Below are 26,457 nucleotides of genomic sequence, written 5' to 3' on the forward strand. Positions count from 1 at the left end.
CATTTTTGCTTTGAGAAAAATAATACAGAGGAGTCTCTCAAGCACCCAGCAGTCAGTAAGTTTGGGCAGGGTTTGAAGATGAATTCCTAGCCAGCTGCAGGTGAATAGAATTCAGGTGCTGCTGAAAGCATCCAGTGCTTTTGTGTGTTTTTTCTTTGGCTCTTGATAGAGATCACCTGTTTTGTGTTTCTTTCTTTGACAATATTATGTATATTTATGGGTAGATGTATATTTACATCTACCTAGACTATAAGCCTCTTGCAGCTGAGGCCCTGTCTTTGTCTTGTATGCATCTGGTAGAATTTTCAATAGTATGAAACCAAGTGAGGAGTAGAAGTCCCACAGAAGCCCGAAGTTTCAAGGGTTGTACTGACAGCATTGGCACACTGCCAGCCTGCTGTAAACCTCTTGTACCATACCTTGTGTGAGCCACTTGTAAAGGTTTTCTGGAAGGAACTCTGCATTTTTTAAAGTATTTAAGACTTATGTTGAACTTGGGATTTCTTCCTCAGAACTAGCCTCCAGCAGGTAAGTGCATTGGTCTGGAAGTGGGGCCTGACAAAGAATAAAAATAGAGAAATATTTTAAAACCCATCTTGTATGGTTATGTGACAGCAAGGTTAGACTTCTTCACAATATTCCCTTTATTTGCTTTCTAATCATAGCTGTATTGATCTAGTAATTGTAGCATTCACCTGATAGAATTACATTTCCTTTTGGACAGTTGCATAATTACCAAGCAAACATTTTTTGGACATTAATTCCTTTTTTCTTTTAATTTTCTTTGGGTCTGGCTTCCTTTTTATCTCTCCTCCGTCTTGCACGTTAGCTTGATAAATACCATAGCTGACAGAGCTGGAAAACATTCCAGTGCATTTTGTCATGGTACTAGTTTTCTCATAGTCTCTTATAGCTCATCTTTGCTTTCAGACCCACACACATACACACAAACACAAAATAAAGTACCCATTTTCATATAAAGAAATTTATGACAGATTATGCCAGGGACCATTGCCAGCCATCAAATTTAATATATGGCACTTTCAAATCATACAATTAAAAAAAAAATACCCCAACAATCTGCAAAGCATTTTCAAACTGCATGCTGTTCTATGCCATTTCCAATTTCAATTTCTCCGATGTCTATTTTATCACAGATTGTATTTGGGTTTTGGGATTTGTTATTTAATGATGAGTAACAGCAAACTAAACAAGTGCATTGTAGACTGTAGAAATTAAATGAGGGAGATTTCACTTCCTAGAAACTCCTTAGTGCTTCAGTGTGACATTTATGGAAGTTATTCTACTTTGCTGCTGTGTGTGGTGCAACATGTGCTATTGTGGTTACCGTCGGTATCAGAATGAAATTATTTAAGCAACTTCAGAAACTCAAGAAAATGCAGATGCAGAATAAATGCCAGAATTGAGAACCAGTCACTCTGCTGGAAAAAAAAGGTGCCACTATTGCATAAATCAATCTCTTATTTATTATTGCACTGCAATTCATTAAGGTTTTGGTCTTCCATTGAGGTAGCTTGTGTAGAAAAGCACATGAAAGTAATGTAGGTATTTATATGAAAAGAACAGTAATGAAATTGAAGTTTAGCACATGCATTATTTCATGGTTTTCTGTCTTTGTAAACATTGTGAACATGGGGCAAGGGAAGTTTTAAGGAGAAAACCCAGAAATTTTAGCACATTGCTTTTGAGACTGCTGTTTTTAACTAAATTTTCAAGTTTGCTTTTTTTTCTCATGTATTATATCTGTGCTGCAAGCAGAACATTCAGTTTTCTTAACAATATCAGTGTTTGTATGTATTGTGAACATCCTGAATATCTTCACTAAAAACTCTCCACAAACTTAGAATAAAAGTCTCTTTTAACTGTAATAATATAATGGAACAGTTACATTGATATTTCAAGGAGACAAGAAAAACACAGGATAGTCTGAACTCATTACCCTTACAACGAAATTTCTGTAGCCATTTCCACAGATTAGAGGACTGGCCATATAGTGTTTTACAGTACTTTCAACAAATGATTGCCTGGCAGCAATGTTTATGAATAATTACAGGGTGGTAATATGAAAAATTGAAAAGGCTTTTATGTAAAATGAAGTAGCAGATATACTTTTGATTGAAATAAACCTCCTTAATTCAGTCTTTTAAGTGTATGTGTATCTTTAACTTGCAGAATATATGGAAACAGGAAATGCAAGTATTTCAGAGGAACGCCCACTGGAATGCGCAGAACATCAGTCTTGCGTTTTGTCCCCAGAAGTTCCTCCGTCTCCAAAGGCTAAAAGTAAATACATGTACTCTGTGAATGCAAAAGCTGCACTGAATTTCTCTTTATTATTAACATTCATACAAACTTACAAAGTGGAAAAAAAAGATTAAGAAAGTTATTGATATCAAGTAGGTTTTTTTCTACCATGAATTACCTATCTTGACTACATACACTGTAATCCATGTCATATAGAAAAGCAAGGAATTGTATTTTCAGAAAGGACAAGTCATGGATTACAATGTACTACGTTGTTTGATCTTAAATATTTTTAATTCAGCTGACCTTATCCATTTCATAATCAAGTAAAACAAAAAATTCTAAATATGTTGAAATACTCTGCAGGCATTGTTCACATTCGGCTTAAAAATTGAATTTACCTCATCTTTCTCAATGAGTGCATCTACCAGTTGTTTTACATTTTGGAAGCCTCTTTCAAAGGTCACAAGTGTACTGCTCTTCCATTCATCTTCTAACACAGCTTTCATACATTGTGGCAGTCACTGTTGTGTGCATGTGCTTTCATTTTATGTTCTTTCACCATTTACACACCACAGCCACTAAAACAGGGCCTTTCCTGAGTGTGGTGTCATCCTACTCTTTCATGAAAATCATCCTCCTGTAGAACCAAACCTGACTTCTGCCTTCAGTAATCATCCAGACTGAATGTAATTGACTGCTGGCAAATAACTAACCCTGTCCTTGGTTTTGTTCTGTGAGTTGTGGTGTTACTTTGGTCAGTAGTGGTTTCTTGTGGTTTTGGTTTGGTTTTTTTGGGGTTTTTTTAACATGTTCTTTTTTTCTTTAACATGTTCACTGGGAGAGTTTTCATTCATGAGAAAAAAATACTTCCTGATGCATGTCAGATTATGATTGTCATGGTGATAGTGAACAACTGCTATAGTCCCAAGGATGTTTCCCATTGGGGTACTTAATGCGTATGTGGTGTGTGAAGATAAATGGTTCCTTTGAGATTAGTGGGATTGTGAAGCCAACTACGATATGCAATAGAAGTGTCTGTCCTGAAATTAAGTAGCAAATATTTTTAAAATATGTTTTACTTCTTAACAATAAGGTCATGATCTCACATTCCTTATTTCCTCATACAAGGTATAAATAATGTAAAATATGCTAGCTCGGTTTTGCTTGTCTGTTGTGTAATCTGATGCTAAAGAAAAGAAATTGTACTTTATTGTGCTTCTCATCAATCTGTCTGCCATTCTCTGACAATCTAATTTCAAATAATTTAAACCAACTTAGGAAGAGGGATAGCACTATCAATTACCTTTCTGTGACTTTCATGAAAATAGGGATCTGGATAGAGGAGAAAGACCCTAATTAGACCCTGCCCTGAAAGAAACAGGCAAAATGTGTTTCTTATGTATTCTGGCTGCAGTCAGCTAGTGCACTCTCACCCAGGTCAGTCCAGTTTTGTCACACAGAATTCATTTTTGCCCAGTAAGACATCCTGCAGGCCATATGTGGGAGAATATGGGACTGGGGAAATGAACACAGTTTTGTAGGAAGCAGTGGTTCTGTTTCTTTATAGCACAATGTATCATGATTTTAGAATAGTTTTATTATTTAGGTATTTTGCTTCCAATTTTTAGTTATAATATTAATCTGGAAAAATTTCAATTTTCTAATTAAAAAGCAGAGTATAAATGAACCTGATTATATTTTTGCTTAATTTACAAGTTTCATGCAAAGCTACCATTGACTAAGAGTAGCAAGAGTTTTGAATGCAAAATTTCTGTTAGATATTAAAAGGTAATTAAATGCTTTTAATTAAGAACTGTTCTTATCTCTGAAAATTTTGGTAATAACTGGCCATGGTAATAATTTGAAATATATTTTTGAGTATTAGTGTTTACTTAGCATAGCAAACAGTCACTATGAAAAAGAAATGAAACAGAGCTGTACACCAAGCAGATACAGTCTTGCCAGTGGACTCTTCAGTTATGCGAGTGTACTTAAATCTGTTTTATGTATGCTGAGCTTAATATGCTCACTCTGTTTTTCCTTTACAGCATTTTATTTTCAAAGATGGAGTAACATGGAAGCATCTGTATTTTATCAAGTCTAAGCGCTGCAGTTTCCACCAATATGATGGTTGTAAACCTAGTTAAGAAACGGGGTTTACTTGCTCCTGGAAACCCTTGGCTTTTTCATTTTTCATTGCTATTACTAAAGGTAGCTGTGTAACACACACAGAGCAGATAATCAGAACCCAATGTGGTTGATCATAATGAGCAGCTTTTCAGTCTGTGGTGGTTTTGCTGCTGCCAGTAGACTATTTGCAGAATGGTTAGCACTCAGTGTGATTTTAGTACTTATTACTACCACCGTTTCCAATATTGTCTTACTGTTCTGGTAGATTTCTTAGCTAAGAAATCTGATAAATTAAGGAGAAAACACAAAACACAATGCAGAATGTGGGTTTCTGATAGACTGCTGTAGGGAGGCATGTTTTAAATGTGTGGAGTTTGCCCAGTATATTCTTCCACCATTTCATTTAATCCTGGGAGAGTGAACAAGAATTATTCATAAAGCATAGCTGCTTTGATGGGGGAGATATGCATTCTTAGTCACTCACAGTTTATGGAGCTTATGTAGTGTATTTATTAATTACAGCAGCAAACATGAGCCCAATGCAGAGTATAGGATATTGATTTTGTAGGTTTGTAGAAACTTTCCTTTGCTGGATTTATTTTATATTCTTGGATAGTTGCTATTTCTAGAAATTTTCAGGAGTAGAAAACAGAGAAAGGGTAAGTATGTATTCATCCTAATTAAATGCAAGGTATAGGGCAATGCAGAAGTATGTAGATTGCCTCTAGCAAATTCCCATCCTGGAACAAGATGCCATTATTTTTGAGCAGAGAATGGTGCATGAAGATCATTTCTTAGAAGACAAGATACAGAAAATAACAGATATTCAATAAAGTTTAAAGAATGTGCATTTCCTTTTTAGGCATAAATTACTCCTGATATTCCAATTACTGACTAATGGTGTGTCTGTTTTTAAAGGTGAAGCTGTGACTGGAGAATTATCAAAGCTCTTAGATGAAATCAAATTGTGCCAAGAAAAGGAATACTCTTTTGAAGATCTGTCTCATACTCTATCAGACCATTATCTGGAAAATTTTAGTAAAGTATCAGAGGAAGATCTTATGACCAGTGGAAGCCAAACCAAGCTTAATGTAGTAAGTAAGATGGGATACAAGGACAATATATTCAGTTACATCTGATTTATTTATGGCACATTCAAGAAAAAATAGTAAAAGAGTGAGAATAGTACAAGGTTAACATTATAATAAAAGAAAAATAATATAGTATGTGCTTCTTACAGATTTAGAACGTAATGTTCACTTCATTTTACAAAGGTATTGCTTACCACACCTCAGAAAGGCTTTTTATGTCACCACTAATACATTCAGGTTACTTGTTTTGAGCATGGGGAGGGTGAGGAAGGGGTTTTTTGAGAAATCAGTGGAGATCAGTATGTTTAATTCTATACTGAATACCAGATGTCAACAGAATCTGATCAGATATGCCCCCAAAAGAACCACCTAAACATCCTCAGTTATTTTTCTTACACATTTTATTACTATATAGCTTTCTCAGTAGCCTAATGGTATTGAAGACTGATCTAATAGAGAAATTAGTGGTTGTGACACGTCAGTGATTTCCAACTACAGTTGAAGATGACTTCATTGCTACTAATATTATGAATAAAGTACTCTAGGATTAATTTTTTCTTTGCTGTAACAAGGCTTTTTTTATAATTGAATTCTCTTCCTCAGTAGGTTTCCTGGTTTCAGCTAGTTTAGGCTTAAATTTAAATCATGATACTAAATAAATGTGATTGCCCAGGGAATAAAGGAGAGGACAAAGGAAAACTGCTATGTTCTAAATTTCAGTTAATGTTTTTCATAAATTAAGAAAAATTATGCTCACTTATGCAAGGAAAACTATGGCAAGTTAAGGACTTTCATGTTTTGGAGGATTTATTACGATATATAGAGACAAAATGAGATTTACAAAGATGCATAGCTGCCCTGAAATGCAGTAGATACTTTTGTAAAGCCCTTCTAGATGTTTGAATGCTTAGATATATAACTCATATTGAATTCAATCTGAACAAGGTACTGATCCCATTTAAGCATTTTTAGACACTTGTCTAGTGTCTCTCTGAATTTAGGTGCTAACTGCTATTTAAATCTTCTCAGCTGCTATTTTGCAGAAAATGTATTCCATATAAACCCTTCTGCTCAGGCCTAAATGAAATACAATGTGAAGAGAAAATATTCAGACACTAAATCTGTAATTTCTGTGACAGGGAAATATAAAGGTAAATCAGGCAATATATTTTTTTGATATTTCATGTATTTTATATTGAACTATATGTGAAAACAAATCTTCAAAGTTGGGGACTGTTAAAAGCATTTTATGGTGCTCTCCTACTAGGGCATCCAGCTTTTCTTTCAGAGAAAACTGTAATCAAGAAGATGGGTGTGCACTCCCAACACAAAGTTAGGATGGAGGGCAGAACATGTTTTCCCCTACAGTGAACGCAACTATATAGATCTGTATGCAAAGGACTCTTTGCTGTGATGTGAGATTTTCCTGTTTGTTCTAAAGCATCCATTTCATTTTTTAATGTATTTTAGGGTGATTCAGTCTGTTCAGTTGCTGCCTGGATGCCTTGCATCCAAAAAATGGAAGTTGCTTCCATTTTTGATACAATGTCTTTTAGTTTTGGGCAGGTGCTGCCTTCCTTTTGTGTTTAGGCTCCCTATGTAGTACATGGGTGATACGAAAATACACATGCTCTGTAAGGAGTCATGAAAGACTAATTGGGAAGAAGCACTAAAGTGAAGAGATATGTTTAGCTCTGAAAATTATTTCAAAGGTGAATGCTGCCAAACTGCTCTGGGGGCAGGACCAGCAAGCATAGTCATGGAAGATGTGTGACAGTACGGTGATGATTGAAGAAATTTAAATGAATATTTATGTGTAAGAACACGAAGATACAGAGAGAAAGAAGTGAGGATGTATATAGATGTGGAGAGTCAGAAATAGATTCCTTGGATATGTTCTAAAGAAGAGAGATTCTTGCAGTTCTTTCTGACTTAAGTTTTCTCCTCCATGGGAAGCTTCTGTAAGAATCTCAATAGGCCAAGTGGGTTCTTGTCTGTTGTCTGCATTTGTTTGTCTCACATTTGTTTCCATTGCACATGCCAAGACCCTGTGGAAGTATGGGCAGCACAGGAGTATGTGACACTGGAGCACAGACTCTTTTTACCTACTGGACTGAGTGTTTCTCTGTTACCAGCTCCAACAGAGGGCTGGAATCACACCTGGTGTGCTTCCGTGAAGGAGCAGTTACTTCAGATTCAAATCAGCAGGTTTTTCCCAACTTTCATTGTTGGCTGTGCCGGCATCAGCTCTGAAGAGGTGTAGAAGTTAGGTCCCTGTTGCTGATGTGCTAGACAGTGCCATTTCCTGAACAAATGTCGATTCCAGAGACAATGACTGTTGAAGGCTTTTCAACTTCATGCAGTTCAGCAATCTGAAAAGTTTCCAAACCCCAAGTCATGCCACTTTGTGACCTTTAGGGAGATTCTGCAAAGGCACTGGCTGCTAGGAGACATCTGCTTTTTTTGCATCATGCTATTGTTCAGAGAAATAGGAGGCCAAGACTGGGGAATTTCTGATTTAAATAGTAACTTATGGATCATAAACTTAGGAAGATGGAGCAAGGAGGATCAGGAGCCACCTCCTGAAGATAGCATGGGCTTGGGAAAGAGAAGGCATCAGGAAGCAGAGTGTATTTCAAAGCATTTTTTTAACAATTGGCTCTTTTCAAGAGGGCCAAAACAACTGTAGTACTGCCCTGGCTAAATGAGGTTAAGGTTGATTTGGGACTGCAGAAGGAAGTGTCTGTCTATCCAGAATCCACAGCCTGGAATTCTGTCCTGAATTTTAAGTGCCAACCTCTACTGTTTGAAAAAGTGGGGCTCACAGTTTTTGTTTAGTGTAAGGGTAGTGTGGATGCTTGCTTTTTAATGCAATAACTTGACAATAAAGGCTTCATCTGGAAGAGTGATGTTCAGTTCTGTCCATGTCATAGAGGTGAGTTTCAACATTGGTTTTATAGTCTCCCAGATAAAGTACTAATCATCAGTCCATGATCCCTTCTACTATTGTTTCTGCGTTGTACAGCCACCAGTGTACAATGCAGAAAAGAATACCAGTGCAATCTGGAGAGCAGGACTATGGATGCCTTGTTCACAGGCACATTCTCTTCATTTTCTGGTCTTAGCCATCTTGCATTGTTTCTTGCTCAGTCATACAGCACTTGTAGAATTCTGTACTTTCTTTGAAAGAAGTGGGTTGGAAGTCTTTTAGATCAAACACAGAATTGAATCCATTCTTCCATTTGCTGTGTTATTAGACAAGTAGTCATCCAACAACATAACAAGTTGTTCTGGAATGTTTGTAGTAAGGAACTACTTTTCATCAAATTTTGCATTGAAAACAATACATGTTTTTATTACTTTATATGTTTCTATTGGCCAGGTGTGTGATTTGTGAGAAGGCATTAAAACCCCAGGGATTCATGCGCTTACAGTATTTTCAAGTCAAATAGGAAGCAGAATATTAATCCCATGTTTCCTAGTCTATCTTTACCAGTCATTACAACATGTACATTACGACAACCCCCTGTTCATTGTCTCCACAAAATTAAAGGCCAGATTAAGCATAGTTTTGCAATTCTACTTCAGAGAGAGCTCCAAAGGCATTCGTGCAGCTATGCATCATTTTAGCTGGAATTCCTAGTATTTCTCTATGACTTGTATTCTGGGCGGGGATGATGGTCAATTCATAGATTTTTGCCTCCAGTTCCTGTCTTTGCTTCTCCCATTTTGGTCACTGTGATTTGAATATGCTCTTTAGTTACCCTGTGTGTGCAAAGGCATGGAAAGCCCTGACTGGTGCTGCACAGGCAAGCTGGGAAAGCTTTATACTTGTGTATTGCACAGTGCTGACATAATTCAGGTTTTCTATGTTCCCTTTAAAATCTTGCCCTTTTGGAAAATCTTTCAAAAAAACTACAACTTGATTGTTCAGCGAGTCAGAAAAGGAGCTGTGCTTCAAAACAGGCTCCAGAAAAGATGAGGCGGAAAAAGATATAGGAAAATCCTTGATTTTATCACAGTTCAGTCAACAAAGGTGTTTCCTTTTCAAGCTGAATTAAGTATAATTGCTAGCAAAATCAGCTTTTGACAGTAAATTATAGCAGTTTCAGGGATTTTTTTCTTAAAAAAAGAAGTATAATTAAAAAAAAATATTTATTTTCCAATAGATGGCAGTCTGGTTCAGTAATTTCGAGAACAAAAGCAACCATCTTATATAAGAGTTTTCCAACTTTTTTTCATTGCTGTGTTAAAATTGTGCATTTTAACACAGTCAATAGTCCAAACTGCTTCGAAATGAACACCTTTAGTTCCTCTAGGAGAAAAATTTATGGAACAACATTTAAACTAAAAACTAAAGCATCAGGACTAAATTTAGAAGTGTATCATGGCAAAGAGGTTACACACTGGGTGTGTATTCAAACAATCTGTGTGAATTGAAGAGCGAGCAAGAAAATTTAAATAGGTATAACATGCAAAGCAGGGATGCAGAAAAATTAAGTGTGTCAGGAAGATGAACAGAAGACTGTCAAAATGTGTATTGTGAGAATTCTGAGCTCCAGCAAGTAAATTGCTTTAGATTCCTCTGTCCTTGAAGTACTAAGATCATTATCAGTTTCCTGTCAGGTATGAGAGTCCTGTGTATGTGTTCATGTGAGGACAAATCATTCTAAATGTATTATTAAACACAGAAATATGCCATCTTTATTGCAATGTATTTTCACATTGTGTTTCTGTACAAAATAACACCAGAAAATAGAAATATAAGCTTTTTGTACATGTAAGAAATTCCAATGGATGTTAAAGAATATGTTACTTTTTATTTGCTTTGGACAGCCTGTGACTGCAGAACAAAAAGTAGGGATTAAGAACTTCTACACTTGCATGTGTATGTATATGTACATTTGCTAGATGTACATGTTGGATACAATAAATCTCAGACTTTTTCTTTCATAAACTTGATATTTTATTTAAAAAATACTTTCCTAAAATTGACTCTTGAAAGGGCTTCATCTTACTCTGTATTCAAAAGTTTATTCCAATCCTTACTTTGAAAAGTGTGGTTTTCTTTTCATGTAGTAACCATAAATATTTTCCATATTTTTTGAGAACTCGTGAGATTTTTTGAACTACAGCTAATTTTAAAATGTGTCACTTCAATAAAACTGAAGCTCCAAATTGAAGTATTTTCTTCAGAACAGTCTCTTTAATCTTCTGTAGTAGGTGGTTCCTTGCAATGTTTGCTTTTACATTTATGCTGTTGTGTTCAGAAACATAATAAAAAAAATGTGTTACTGAATTTCAAGTGCAAATGCAGCATCTTACTGTCTTTGGATTTGTGACATGAGTTTAGATTAAAGAAACAGTTCCAGACAGTTTTCTGTGTTCTTAAAAGCAGAGTATATGTTAAAGGATTTTGCTTAATTACATGGCATAAATACTGAGAAACTTAAGGTGCCCCTAATTTATTTTTTTTTAAACTGAAGGTAGTAAAACCATGTAGTGACTGCACTACAGAGGGATTTCACAGAAGTGGCAGCAGCATATCTGTTTAAATTTAATGTGGTTATATAATAGATAATAAAGGTTGGCAGCAGCAATTTAAATTTAACCATGAGGAAAGGTTCTGTGTAGTCTCAGGAAAAAGATTTGGATTTCATCACAGGCATATAAATGTCAGTGTCTGCTTAATTCTGTCATCCAGAAAGGGAAGTTGATACTTGTGCATGTTGAGAGAGTGGAAAAAAATATACTTAAAAATATAATAACACTGCTGAAAACAATGATGGTACATATTCAAAGATATACTTTTTACTCTTATGTCAGGATATCAAGAAGATGAGGCTATATAACAGCAATAAAACTATAATTGTGTTTGGTTTATATCTAAGGAGGGATTCAAAAGCATAGAATTATGTGGTTTTGAAAGAAGTTGACTAAGAGAATGTATTAGGGTGGATAAAATTTATGTGTGGTTTTTCAGAAGTCAGTTATTCTGATTAATTTTTTTTCTCTAAGGAAAAGAACAATTATTTTTTATAAAAAGCACACCTTTGTTTTTATTATTTCATAGTGTAATAATCACTAGAATTTGTTGAAGAATATTGAAGTAAACAATTTGGTAGCATTATTCCAGAATACTGTTTTGGTTTTTACTTTTAATATAATATTAAAATAAATGATGGCTGGACTGAAATATAATAGCTAAGAGTGACCAAACATGCTTGAGTAAAATAATTGCTGTCTTGAGCCTTTAAAAATACCACACACTTGCATGCCTGCATTATTGAGAGAGGGATACAAAATTTCACAGAACAATGATGATGAGCGAGCCAGAAGTATATAAAATGGCTTACTAATGAGGATACATTAAAAACACATTCCAGAACAATTTTGGTTGCTTATTCATTAGGGAATAGTAAGATAATCAGGCCTGATTGCTTGGGGCTTCAAGGACAGAAACAGATAAATTTTAAATTATTTAATATAGTAACATCTACTGAATTTGATAATAAAGCTTCAGTGTATTTTGCAGGTATTTATGATGTATTAAAAAAAGGGAAGAGAATTGTACTGAGAGACAATGTTTGGAATATTGCTGCTTTACTGATTTCCCTTTTTATAATAGTATTAGATCATTTAGGTATTGACAAATAATGATGTTGCAAGAATTTTGTATTAAATTGCTCTTTCACCCAGTTCAGTTATGAATCCTATTTTGCAAGCTTACACTGATGCTGATTTCTATGGGAAGTAAAAGTATGAAGGCCGTCTCTCCTGGTACATGTAAACATTACTTTTTGAGATTCCCTTGTTAGAAAGGTCTACCCACTCTTTGAAGATAAGATTATATAACTTTAAAAATTGATTTAAAAAGCCACTACCCAACTAAAAACCATCTGCTACTCCCAATTTCTAGCGCACACAGTAGTATTTCCCACTGAGAGCTGTTGTTGCTGCTACCTTTTTTCATTAGTTATTTATAATGGGACATCCAGTACCAAACATCCACTCAGTCAACACAGAATGATATACTTGCCATAAGCTGCTTTACAAAATGATTTCTAAATTCTATTTAAACATGAGCTGGTGATTATGAAGAAGCAGAGGGAAACCAACTCGATACAAATCTTTGCTCTCTCTTTTAAGCTACCTAGTGAAGGGGAGTTCAGGCATTCTTAATGTGTCCTTTCCTAACCTGTGTTCTATAGCTATTAAAAAAGATTATAATCTGTATGTGTAGGTTAGGCTATGCTTCAGCACAGTGTTGCAAAAATTTGTGTTAGAGGGGTCCTAATAGCAGCTATGTAGAATTCTGTGCAGAATAATTTGCCTGGTATCATGCTTCACAGCCGGCTAAATTGGCCTGCAGCTCCCTGCTGCTGTGATTTCGGGTAGAAGGATTGCTAGACAATCCTCCAGCGAGCAGCACAGACCTACCCGGTGAGAAAGCTAATGCTTGTTTAAGATACAAAATCTTGAAACATGACAACACTTGGTATGATTTAAACTACATGGAGTTAAGTATAACTAGGGGAAAGTGCTGGCCAGGCCACCAGTTCATTTAGTCTGCATTAAAAAGTACTTACTCCTTTTTCTACTAGAATGATTTTCTGGAATATTTAAGCAGTTTGTGCAATTATGTGTGTGCGGCAAGTTCCTTGACTATCAGGTGCTAGCAGGAGAATAGCTTACAGACAAATGCATCTCTCTCAATGCTGCTACGTGTTTAGCTTGCAGTGGTGAAGCCTAAAGGTATCTAATCCTTTTGCTCCAGTCTGTCACATTGTTTACCACCATGAGCCTGTATTGCTGTTTTGCAGAACGTGTGCTCTATACACAGGCATTTTCTTTTGTTGGCTGAGTATATGCTTCCATTTATTCTTATATGGTGAAATCTGACAGTAGAAAAGAACAAATGCTTTTTGCACACCCCCCATAATTTGCAATACTTCAGACTTGTTCTTTCTTAAAGCTTTCTTTTTCCTGACTAAGTAATCTTAGCATTTTCAAGTTTATTTTGTGTGTAAGTCTTTCCATGCTGCAAAGCACTTTCACTTGTCCTGCTGTGGACTCTTTCATCTCAGCTAAATCTTTTACATAAGGATCTTGGATATGGGTTTAGAATTTTTTCCATATAAAGTAATTATAATACAAGCTTTTCAGATCAAAGAGCTTGTTTGTCTTTATGGTTATAAAGCTGTGTGTAAATTTGGGGTGCTCTGGCAATGATGAGTAAAATTTTGTCTACTCAACAATTCTGTTAGACAGCTAGGTTTTATTAAATTGACTAGAGTATATTTAATTTTTTTTTTCACAAGGACAATTTTAGTTCAATACTGAGCGCATATGTGATTTGAAGAGTCATCTCTGTTTCATTATACTTAGATGAATACCAAAGATACCTACTAAACTCAATAGGATTAGCCAAGATCTGAGGTTTCTATCAGAACTGATCTTGAAATAATCTTCCCAATATGAAATATATTTGCATTCATTAAATATCTTTTTTTTTATGTGTTATTCAATGCTTTTGAGAACCTTCTTTTTCATCTGTGTTTCATTATTTTTTTTAACATCCCTAAGCTGCCTGTGCCATTGTGCCACTGTTGCCAGTGCATGCATTGCAGAACTCCCATCTCTTCCATTTTTTTCAGTACCCTCAGGGTCCATCATCCTGAGAGTATGCAGTAGTGTACAATATGATGTCCATTTTTAAGATGCAGTCTCCAGATTAATTTAGGACCTTCCAAGAGAGTTTCAGTCACTTCTGGAGAACAGAATGAGAAGATAATACCATGAGATTTCCACCCAGAGAGGTGACTTTTTAATGTTAACATCAACTCTCTCTTTGTCATATTATTATAAAACCAAATCATCAGGAAGACTAAGTTATTGATCACCAGAGGTGCTTCCCTCAAGCCCTGACCCTCCTTAGAAGTCTGTCAAAAAAAATCTGTTGTGGACTCCTACCCTCCCTTTCCCTTAGGTTTCTCCTCTCCTCAGACTGTTCTCCAGTGTTCCAGTCAGAATCATGTTTTCAGGTTCTCTTTCACAAGAGAACAAAAAGTTCTTTTCATCTTGATCTTCCTTGGTTTTCTCAAAATACATTTTCTGCCTATGTGATTTAGAGCATCACCAGTAGGAGTGCTGATACTCCAAAGGTGCATTGGTTTATCACATTTGAGCAGTAGAGTAAGGAACAATGTATGAGGTCTAGAAGGAATATAAAAGACTTTGCCAACATTTAGGTACAATCAGATTTTAATTTCTGAAAACATATTTTTTGGTCTCTGGAAAAACTGCTTTTGATAGAATATAAGAAGACTGAGATTAGATACAGGGGAGATTTGTTTTTCACAGTCGTATGTAGATATTTACCTGAGGGAAACCATAACTGAGTTAATAAGGAAAGAAGGAGAATCTAGCCTGCAATCTAAACAAAACTAGAACTTCTAGAACTTTTTAGCTTTTGATGTTTCTGCATTTTTAAGAGGTGGGAATTTCTGTAGTATTTTAGTACTGTTATCACTATTGTCAGCAGGTACCAGTGCAGGTTCGATTGTGCTTTGTAATACGTAGTAACCTCAGAATAAATTAGTGTTCTACCTACACATCAAGTTACAAACAGTAGAGGAAAAAAAATTAGATGTTTTTATATATACCTCAAGTCAACACTGATTTCAGGTTTATTCCGTTAGTGTAAGAATAAAGTTATTAAACTTGGAACTTGCAGTGAAGCCTGATGATCACCATCTGACAGGAAATGCATGAGAAAAGTAAAAACCACATGGTTATGTCTCAGTGGTTTTCTGTGGTGAGTGGAACAGCATCATTTTATCCAAATGGTATAAACAGGAGATGGAGACCTCTAATCCATCAGAGCTGTGTGAACTTCTGCAGGATCCATTAAGCGGTGGAGATTAAATGTATAGTTTCACTATATTTTATTGTATGATTCTTTTGAAGTTGAGTAAGTAGGTACTTTCTTTGAAGCACCAGTCTCACTTTCTTTTCTTCTTAGTAAGAGGTATACAAATAATGCTAATGATAAATAGTGGGCCATATTTCACAGGGCAAAATGACCACCCATGATAAGCTAATACAAAATAATGCTTTCTTTTAAAATTGTTTAGTAGCTGAAATTAGAACACTGATAGTTTGTTTGGACTACTTGTTTAATTTCATTTTTATTCCATCCTAATGGCAACAAGTAGATTTATTTTATAATAGGCATATAAAGTAGATTCAGTATTTTTGTCCTTAAGTCTTGAAATAGTTGACCACTTATGACAGAGAGTTTCATTTTATTCTGTTGACAGATTTTTTCAGCCCACATTAATGAGCTTAGCAAGTAGAAAATGTATAGAAAAATATGTTGGACCAGATTCCTATAGCTCTATAAAATATAAGATCTTGAGGAATTCAGTTAAGGGCAAACACCTGATATTTACTATGCGTTAGAAATGTTTGCCTGTGAAGATCAAGAGTGTGCTAGAAATGTACCCCTTAGATTTTCTGTGACTTTAATATATACTGGACTTTAATATATCCTTGGCTGAGTTCAGTGGTATAAGTTTTTAAACTGAGATTAGAATCAGAAACCAGATTTACTTGATGTGTCGTGTCACGTGATGCACGTGTTGGTCTTTACACAAGTTTCTTTATTTTTCCAGAGAAATGTGGGGATTGAATGATATACACAATTTTTGAATATTTTCATTTCTCTTTTCTTGGCAGCTATCCTTCCTAAACTTACCATAAGTTTCAGTTTAGTGTCATGAGGGAAAATCTCAGAAGAGGCTCTTAAATTTTATTTGCTTCAGTAATTATTTGAGATTAAGCAACTTGCATGAATACTACCACTGTTATTTTTGTTGATATTGGTGCTCTGCATAACATCTCTGAATTATGGGCTGTATACAATCTGCAAAGAAGTAGCCTCAATACTGCCTGTCCAACTTAGACAAAAAGCATATTGAAATATAATTACTTTTTTTATTGCTATGCTGGTCTTTCTTTTAATTATTAATATTTTCTTACTTATGGGTACTGGAATATTTATCGCCTTGCCTTTGTCTCTGTCAGTGGCGTTTCCTTTAAGAAATCTAAATAATTTTAACAGATTACGATCACTTATTTAGTCATTGATGCTTTCTAAGAAATACAGTGTTTCACAGGAGTTATAGATAAACAAGCCAGTCAGTAACATGCTTTTATCTGTATTTTATAGGAGCTTTAAGACATTATATTATGAGTGGCTGGAGAAAGAATTTAAATATTAAGTCTTCAGCTCCTTAGGAGTGTGTCTGGAAAAGAACATAAAGGTGTGCTTGTATTGCGGTGGATCTGTATGGGCAGTGTTGAATCTACCACAGGCAAAAAGGTACTGATGAGCTAGCACAGGAAAAGCACCCGCTGTCCTGCATCTTCTGCTAGTAGTGGTTATTGAGATGACTGCAGTGACATCACTGGCTTAATTATATAAGACAGGAAAAAGCAGCAACTTGCAGTATGTGAGCTTCACACTGGCAGATTTTCCTACCAGCCGTAGCAAAGACTTTGCCTTGCTAGTGAAGATGATTTTGAATGCTGCTTCCACATGCCATGTAAATTGGACTGCATTGAGAGCTGTTGTCCAGTAGATAGTATTCTGCACCTCTGATGGGGGGTGTGTGCGTGCATGATCATTTTCAACACCTCTACAGGAGTCTGAGCCGTTGCTTGTGCTTCTGAGAGCAAAAAGTACATTGCTCTTTGACTGATCTTTTCCAGTTAGGCCTTCAACTTCTATAGCCGGCTAAGACATTTCAACTGGCAGCTGTTCTACTGTGTTATGTTTACATGATGTTTAGCACTTGGCTGCCAATATGGCAAACCACTAGTAATTTGTTACTGCTGGATCTGTAAATTATCTAGTAAAAATGTTCTTCAAAGTTCTTTTGATTATCCACTCTCAACCAGCATTCGTCTTCAGATGGCTAACTCAGTACTGTATATAGTTCATCTTTAGATTGGTTGTGTCTATTCAGGTATGATTATATTTTATGTCCTTTATTAAGCCAACAGCAACTTAATGGAATAATAACTGCATTTTCAGTAACACACTTTTACTGAGAATATGTGTGCTAAATAAAAAAAAACTGTGCACTGGAGGAGTAATAAAGTGGTGACTTCTGCCTACTCTCTTACCACCTGATTTTTCCCCCTACTTTAATTTCTCTCCCTTCTGCTCTATTTCATGACAAATAATGTATTTTCTATACGTTTCATCATACTGCCACCCACTTAACCACCCTCTCTTTCACAATTTTAAAAAAGGAAAAATGCATGGTTTACAGCTGATTTTCATGGCAATTACATTGCACCGAATTTTTAAAATGTTATATGAAAACATTCAGATGGTATAGGGCTGTTAAATACAGAGATGCCTCTGTAACTGTTCTCCAAACAATATTTTCTCTGAGACATTTAAAGCCAAAAATACTGGTCACTACTTTGAATTATGATTTTTTCCTTTATGCAAGGGCAAATATTCTGTAGCTTTTAATTCTATTTAATATTTTTAAAATTATTAACACTTGATTTTGCTTTTCTGTGGGCTCCTATGCCCTTCATTATCAGTTTCTTTTTATCTGGTACATGAGTTTTTCAGTGAGTCACATTTTGGAGTGAGTCATGTGCATATTGATTCAGGGAGACGCATAAGTCTGTCATTAACATGAGATATTCCATTAACTTTATTGGAACTGCTCATGTGGTTAAATTTCAAGACTCAAAAAATAGTTACCAAATTCCTACCTTTTTGCACAGCCTATATTTGTGTATACCGTTCCTACATACCAGCTTAGGTCAAATCTACTATGCCTGTGGGATGGAAAGGCATTCCTAGAAACACATTTCTGTAGCAGCGTGTCCTTGCAGTCTATATTACTTCCTGGGTGAATTCTGTTTTTAGGGCTTTATGCTTCATGTGCTAAGTTCTTTTTCATGGTAAAGTAAAGCACTTGAAGTGCTTTGATATTAAACATTTAAAATTAAGTGTGCTTAGTCTGATTTATTAGTATTAGGTATGTGCTCAAAGTTGGACAATTGTTTAAAACACAGGTTCACTTTATTTTAGGTAATATTAAGAGAGAGAAATTTGGCAGTTCAATCCTGTCCCAAACACAAATATTAGAGTAGAGTAAGTTATGGAAGTGCCTGTTTTGATACATTATAGAGAAGTAGCTTAATCTGTAGATTAAAAAAATAACTTATTAAATCACAGAATCAGCTTAGTTGGAAGGGGCCCACACGGATCATCGAGTCCAGCTCCCAGCCCTGCACAGGACACCTCAAGAGTCACACCATGTGTGTGAGATGTGTTGTCCAATCACATACTGAGCTCTGTCAGGCTGGTGCTGTGACCACTGCCCTGGGAGCCTGTTCCAGTGGCCAGACACCCTCTGGGTGAAGAACACATTTCCTAATAACCAACCTGAACCTTCCCTGACACAACTTCAGGCCATTCTCTGGGATCCTGTCACTGGTCAGCACAGAGAAGGTATCAGTGCCTGCCCCTCCTCTTCCCCTCATGAGAATGTCATAGACTGAAGTGAGGTCTCCCCTCAGTCTTCTCCAGGCTGAACAGACCAAGTGTCCTCAGCTGCTCCTCATACCCCTTCCCCTTAAGGCCCTTCACCATCTTTGTAGCTCGCCTTTGGCCCAATAGTTTAGCTCGCTAATAGTTTAATGTCTGTTTTATATTGTGGTGCCCGAAACTGCACACAGGACTAAAGGTGAGGCCACCCCAGTGCAGAGCAGAGTGGGACAATCCCCTCCCTTGCCCGGTGGCGATGCTGTGCCTGATGCTCCCCAGGACACCCCAGGTTGGCCCTCCTGGCTGCCAGGGCATTGCTGACTTAAATTCCACCTGCCATCAACCAGGACCCCCAGGTCCCTTTCCATGGCACTGCTCTCCAGCATCTTGTTCTCCAGTCTGTTTGTTCATCTAGGGTTATCAAGTCCCAGGTGTAGAATCTGGAACTTCCCCTTGTTGGACTTCCTATGGTTGGTGATTGCCCAGTCCTCTATTTGTTGATGTCTGTCTGCAGGGCCTCCCTGCCTTTGAGGGAGACAACAGCTCCTCCCAGTCTTGTTTCCTCTGTGAACTTGATAAGTATCCCTTCCAGTCCTGTCTCCAAGTCATTAATGAAGACATTGAAGAGCACTGGGTCAAGGATGGAGCCATGTGAAACCTACCCCACCAAGTGACAGGTCTCCAGTGTGATGTTATCCCATTCACTGTAACATTCATTTGTGTCTGACCCGTGAGCCAGTTGCTCAGGCATTGCTTGATGTGTTTATCCAGATGCTGTTTCAAACAGTTCAAATTAGTTTAAGAGAATGATGTTCTAAGTGCTTTTTTGATTCAGAACTGTGCATATTGTAGCTTCAAGCAGCTAATACTTCATCCTCCTAATTTCAATTGATACACAAACACAGTATTTACTTCCCAAGATATTTAAAAATGAAAATTCTGTAGGCTCCAACTACTATACAATTCTTGGAAATACTGTGTACTGAATACCACTGTACTGTGGTTAAATTATAATTACTAAAAGCACTTAGTCACCCATTCTGTGCAATTGTTTGATTTATTGAGTCCTTGGATTTTCTGTCATTTGGTGAAATTAAGCAGGAATTAGAAAAGAGTGAAGTTTCTTACTGAGTTACATTGAGGTGTCTTTTGCTTTGCACTTAAGATATATGCACAGAATATTTCTATTGTTAAATATTGTTAAATGTGAGAGTCCTGGTAGTGGCTTTTATGTATAGATGACATAGTTTTCATATGAAGATCACAACACTCAGTTCAAAAGCTTTTATGTTTACTGAAGAATTAATTAGTCAAAATTAACCTTTTTATTCGTAAATGACTGACTGTTGATGGATCATTTTTTCTTTTATGGTTATTTAGCAAATGAAAAGCTATCTTAAGGTTTGAAAAATACAATTCTTTTAACAATAGAAAAAATGTGTCTTTTTTTAGTTTATGCCTGTTATTTTCTGATTAATTGATAAGCTATTAGGTTTCTAAATCCTAAAACTTTTGCTTTATGAATGCTTGCATCCTTTTATGAGAGTAGTGCAAAGATCCAGAATCATCTTAATTGTCATTATTTATGCTACATGCAAGGATTAATTAAAAATTTCAAATGTATTGCTCTACTTTCAATGTATGTTCAGGTGTACTCATTTTGTAATCTCATTTTTACTTAAATTTTTGACCTTATTCAGTATGCATTGTATTTGTCATCTGGTTCCAGGGTGTATTTCCTATATAGCATCAGATCCTGCTCTGGAGACAGAATGATGATTAATTTTGGGGTGCTCATCATGATAGGTGTCAACAGCCCCCACTGAGGGGCAGCAACTACACAATCATGTGGTTTTCCTCATGTATGTGAATTAATCACATTTGCCTAAAGTTAATACATTTTTTGTTTGTTACATGCAGTCAATTAACTTGACTGTACTGACTTCAAGTTACAGGAATTTCTCCTCAGAATCATATGTCACTGTAGTCTTGAGTTCAAGTTGTGTGACTGCTTCAGATGTGGTGTTCCTTTTGGCTCCCCAGTCAGAAAATATCATCCCATGCAGCTGGGCTGATGTGCAGTGGTGTAGAGATCAAGATTCTATGTCTGGGATTGCTAAAGCTGGGATTTGCAGAGTACTTAGGCTTATATACTACTGAAAATAGAATCTCTCAAGATGATTCCTGATGTAGCCCAGCATTTGTGCAAACTCACCTTCAGTTTCAATATAGCCAGCAGATCAGGAGCACAAACTTAGAGATGTTTTAATGACATGCCCAGCATCCCACATGGATTATGGCAGAGGCAGGTACAGAGTACACTTCTCCATCATTCAGCTGCTTTAAGTACAAGACTATTGTTGTCCTGCTGGTACTGCTTTACAGAGTGCAGGAAGTGCAGTCAAACTCTAACCGGACTCATAGCGAATGAAAGAGATGCAAACTTGGAACGTGTTTGTGAAAGAATGGCAGCAGATGTGCAGTGTAAGGTGAAAGAAAAGATATTGAGGATGGGAAACAGAAAAACATGAGTAGGGAGAAGGCCTTGGGGGATGTGGGAAAGGTGTGCCCAGGTTACCAAAATCCTTCACTCTCTGTGAGACACAGGATGTATGTCACAATTGAGATTCCTTCTTTTCAGGATTCTTACTGAATTCCAGAAGGGCACATTTGCTTAATGCAGGGATCCTGCTGTAGAAAAATAGTAACTGATGATGTTGTATGTCATGCCCTAAGGCTCCTTTTTTTTTCTTGTCTTCTGCATACCTCAGGCATTTTCCCCTGGGTGCAGCCTGGGCAGCAGCAGGGGGAGCACTGAGAGCACAGAACACTCTCCCAGCTCTGCTGTCCCTGGCTTGACTGCTACAGCTGCTGGGGACAACCGTGGCAGAGATCGACCTGCTTATCCTAATTCATAGAAGAGATTCAGGAGCAGTTTCCTGCTCTATTAGTTTAGTGTAATGTCAAAATAGAATATTAGATAACAGAACCGTAGCTTTTTACTTTTATTTCACAACATAGGTGCATGTTCTTTGGGCCTAGGAGAGTTAGAGGCACATCTCTGCTAGCATGATAGAAAATAATTACATGTCTGACAAATTATTTCTACAAAAGAAACTTCGTACTGACCTGATTGTTTCAAACTGAGTGGCAGCATTTGGCTTATCAAATGTCTGATTGCTTTCTGCCTCCTGTAAGCGGAAGGATGTTGCCTTCTGGATTTCATGTTTCCTGCTCCATTTAAAAATCTTGTTTTCTTATGAAGAGAAATGATAAGTTAATGTTCATGTCTCCAGAGCTATGATGCAATAGCAAATGGTAAATGTCCTATTATTTTGTACCTGTAATAGTTTGCTGATGCTGTTTTGCTCTAGCAGATACTTTTTGAAAGGGTATATGAAATACTACAAATGGATGATAATTATGAAAAAACAGATAAAATAGGTAAGGATTTTGATGTTTGGTTTTTAAGTTTTGCTGGACTAGTACAGGAAAGATTCTTATGTGTTCTCAAACAAGGGAATTGAGTCATATTTTTCCTAGCAGATGCTGCTTACAAATGTCAAGGCAGAAAGCAGACCAGTCTTCACTAAAAGCTGAGAAAAAGACGGACTGAAAGGAAATAAGACCTCTTGTTTCATTTACTATATTCCTAGAGAAAACTTGTCTAGATAATAAGGTCATATGTTAGATAGCAAGTAGCTGATATCTGTTAAGAGGAAGGCCCTACATAAAGATATTTATGTATGTTTTATACATTGTGTATCGCTGCTGAGCTGTGAACTTGTAACTAATAGGTAAGATTAAAGCTGCTCTCACCTTCTCTTCTTGTTGACTTTTAAAAGTAGAACAGACTTTCTCTGCTTTTTCTGTCTGTATTCATCATTCTCTCTTGATAAATATTGGCTTGCTCTCTTAGATTGGGATAGAGATTCCAAGTTATTATGATAGACAATCTGATGTACATACATGTTTTGGAGAATAAATAGCCTCTTTATAAAGTGTCCTTAAATATAAAGTATCCTAGTGGGCAAATTTTGCCTTTTATGCAGATGGAGACATGAAGAGGAAGGCTTCCATACCTAAATTTTTGAAGACGTGGTTTAAATGCTCATTAAGTATGAAAATGAGAGGTGATGTGATAAGATCAGTAGAGTCTGAAGAAATTTTGCACTAATTGTAGTGGTCCAATGTCCTTGTGCTAGATCTTACTACTTTCTCACTGCTGTATCATTACTTTGTTAGCCTCTTACTGCTGCAAGCAATGTCTAGTACTTAATTTGGTGTTCCAGTAAAAACCAGAACTTTTAATAAATCTTTTATTCTCTATTAATATCTTGCAGTTTCTCTCCCAAATTTCCCTTTTGCATATCATATTTAATATCAGGTAAGGTTTTCTGTCTGTTTTGTTTGAGGATATGTGTTGCTTATACTTGTGTCTCTTCTAACTTAGGCAGAAGTGGCCTTATTGAAGCTTAGTATTGCAGTTTATATTGACTTTGCCATTTCATAATGTCTAATTCAATTAATTGAGTAACTGTGATTTGGATGGCATTTTTAAACTACAGTTTTTGGGGTTATTTTAACTGAAAACAGGCATAAGTAAGAGGTTCTCAGTTGTGTCTGTTTTACTTTAGTTGACAGAAATATCTTCTACTCTATTTATTTATTTATTTTCTGAGAAGTGGGCATAAATAACTTTGCTTTTACTAAAACTCTCCCTACAGGGCTATTTCAAGGCTTCCCAGTTGCACACACAGAATTAGATTTTCATGTTCAAAGGATCTCCAAGGAGGCAAAATTAAATTATGCAACAGAACAGAAAAATTAAGGAGTTCTGGGAAAGGAATGAAGGCTGTGAGAGAGTAACAGGAAACTATGTGGTCTGGGTTTGGAGTTTCATGGGTTTGTGTGACAGTCTGAGGTCTGTGAATTGATCGTAGATTTTTCCATATCTCGTTTGCCTCGTCCAGACGCATCCCTCTCCCCAGGGTATGCAACCCCAGTCTATCGAATTTGGGGCATTTGTGACCCCTTTCTCTCATGCAGCTGTTAACTCCTTCCCTCCTCTTTGCAATAGTTCGCTGCAGTAATTCCCACACATCTCTTTCCCATTTCCTGGGAAGAACTGGGCTTCTGTCAGCAGGGAAGGGTGAGAAAGGTGATAGCAATAACTGTTTCTTCACCCTTCACATAGCTTTTTCCTAATAGTTCCTTTCTAGTGCTTTATTGACAGCAGAAATCTGAGCAAGTATAAAAAGAGCTAACCCGGATCTGCAGTAGTCTGTAAATTAGTCTGTATCATGTTCATACCTGCATTGTCTAGTTGCATGAGAGTACCAGTCAGTTTATTCCAACAGTGTGTCTAATGAACTCTGGCATTGACTGATCCTTTTTTGAATGATCGGGAGATCTGACTATATACTTCACACTTCCTCTCATTCATATTGACATTAAATTCCTGTGATTCACATTCTATCTTAGGCTATTTATATAAAATAAGTCTAATGGAAATATACAGCTCTCATTCTGCTTGTGTATTTTGTTTTTTATCATCCAATAATTGTTTGGCATGGGGTTTTTTCATTCTGTTCCTGTAATGCCTAAATACTCATATGATCATACTCCAGTGACTCTATTGTAATTCATCTTCCTTTAGTTGTGTTGAAAATTTCTCATTTATATAATGTGTATATGTTTTTTGTCTTTATAAGGTGTACTGACATTTTCATATGACTTTTGTCTTCATTCACTTCCATTGGCTTGTAAGGTCACAGCTGATGTGTACCTGCTTTCCTGTGCTGAGCACTGCTGCAGTTCTTTGCTTTTTTCTCCAGGGGGCAAGAAGCGCTTTATTCTCTGGTACAGCAATGCTGAGATTTAAAATATAAATCTTCACCATTGAAGATGGCATCATAAATAGAGGGGGAAGACCTCTAGTCTGCTTCCTTTGTCTATACAAATACCTAGCAATAATAGTCTTTCACAACCTACACTCTGCAGAATTAACCCAATCCTTTTAATAATCAGTGTGAGAATATTGGTTGCTATGGCAACATATTCTGTGGTACTACTAGTGTGTCAAAATAACCTAATGAAATACCATGCTAACAATGTTTTAGAAATTGACTTTTAAAATAAAAAGTAAATAAATCCACCTAACTTTAGAAGATATGGCTAGATTCATGAAGTCTGAAACACGTGAACAACCATTTTCTAACAGAGGGCAATCAGACTAATGGAGTGGGATATATTGTGTTTCTCATCTTTGATGTGTGATTTGAGATAGAATTTAGAAATATTTTTTTCTGCTTAAATTAATGGTATACCAAAAACATTTGTATTAAGAAGTGAGCACAAGAGTCAGGAGGTAAATGATCCTCAGATGTTACACAACTTGAGTTAGTGCCTGTCTGTATGGTGCCTTTGTTTCTCTTACAGTTTCCATCAGCTTGTGTTCATCTTTAGAACTGCTCTGTTTCTCTACTTTTCCCTCTTACTTTTCTTTCCCTTTTGTATTCTCTTCCTTGCAGCAGACTCCATGCATTTCTTTATTCTATTGGCTAAAATAATCTGCATTTAAGTGTTGGGGATTTAAAAACGATTTTACATGGATCTCATAGCAGTGCTTTAGAGTTAATGTTACCATCAAATTGATAGTTGTGGTCAGCCATTGTCTCAAATAGTGTTATTCTGGTCAGGCAAAAATCCAGCCACTTCTGAAAAAAGCATTCCTAAAGACAGCATTTACTAACTGAGTATCAGACAGGCTGCTCAAGCAAATGTGAAGCAGGCTAGAACAGCTATTCAGTATTCCAATTTAAATATGGACAAATAATTAAGATGTAAAAATTACTTTTTTTTAACTTGTAGCAATTTTTGTTGACATGAGATTTTAAAAGTCATTCATTACTGGGATAACTTTCCTTCTTCTTCTGAAGGAAAGAAATTAATTTCTCCTGAATTCAATAAAAGTTTAAAAGTTGCTGCTGCAATTCAGTTGGGGTGGACTATCCTGTATAGCAAAATAAGATAAATATATGGGAACTGAACACTCTTCCTATTTCTGTCTGTCACAGAAAATTAGGATACTGGTTTAAGCAAAAATCAGCATTTTTCCCTTTTCACTCAGATCAATATGTAAGTCACAGTGTTCATAAGAGAATGACTATTCCTGATACTTTTCATCCCTTCCAGACTATGAAGCAAAGTAATACAAGTCATTTTAAAATACATATTTTGCCTAAAAAATAATGTAGCACATTTATTATTGATAAATATCATGCAAAAATTGAAACCTCATATTTTGATTTATTTAGTATTTTTTTTTCTGCAAAAACCTTGAACTCATCCAGGCAAATGTTAGTTTTTATTCTTTGTGGAATA

General features: G+C 36.2%; 1 protein-coding gene across 6 annotated transcripts in view; it reads left to right on the forward strand.

The window, feature by feature from the left end:
* ANKS1B (ankyrin repeat and sterile alpha motif domain containing 1B) overlaps positions 1 to 26,457 on the forward strand; it is a 413,548-nt gene that overhangs the window by 72,561 nt on the left and 314,530 nt on the right. For all 6 annotated transcript variants that reach the window (XM_017737794.1, XM_017737792.1, XM_017737791.1 and 3 more), the window contains exons 7-8: positions 2,194 to 2,304; positions 5,317 to 5,492. In XM_017737794.1, the coding sequence (XP_017593283.1) occupies positions 2,194 to 2,304; positions 5,317 to 5,492 (287 nt within the window). The remainder of the gene's footprint in view (positions 1 to 2,193; positions 2,305 to 5,316; positions 5,493 to 26,457) is intronic.

Source organism: Corvus brachyrhynchos, unplaced genomic scaffold, assembly GCF_000691975.1.
Source record: "Corvus brachyrhynchos isolate BGI_N302 unplaced genomic scaffold, ASM69197v1 scaffold56, whole genome shotgun sequence".
In the NCBI taxonomy this organism is placed as follows: domain Eukaryota; kingdom Metazoa; phylum Chordata; class Aves; order Passeriformes; family Corvidae; genus Corvus; species Corvus brachyrhynchos.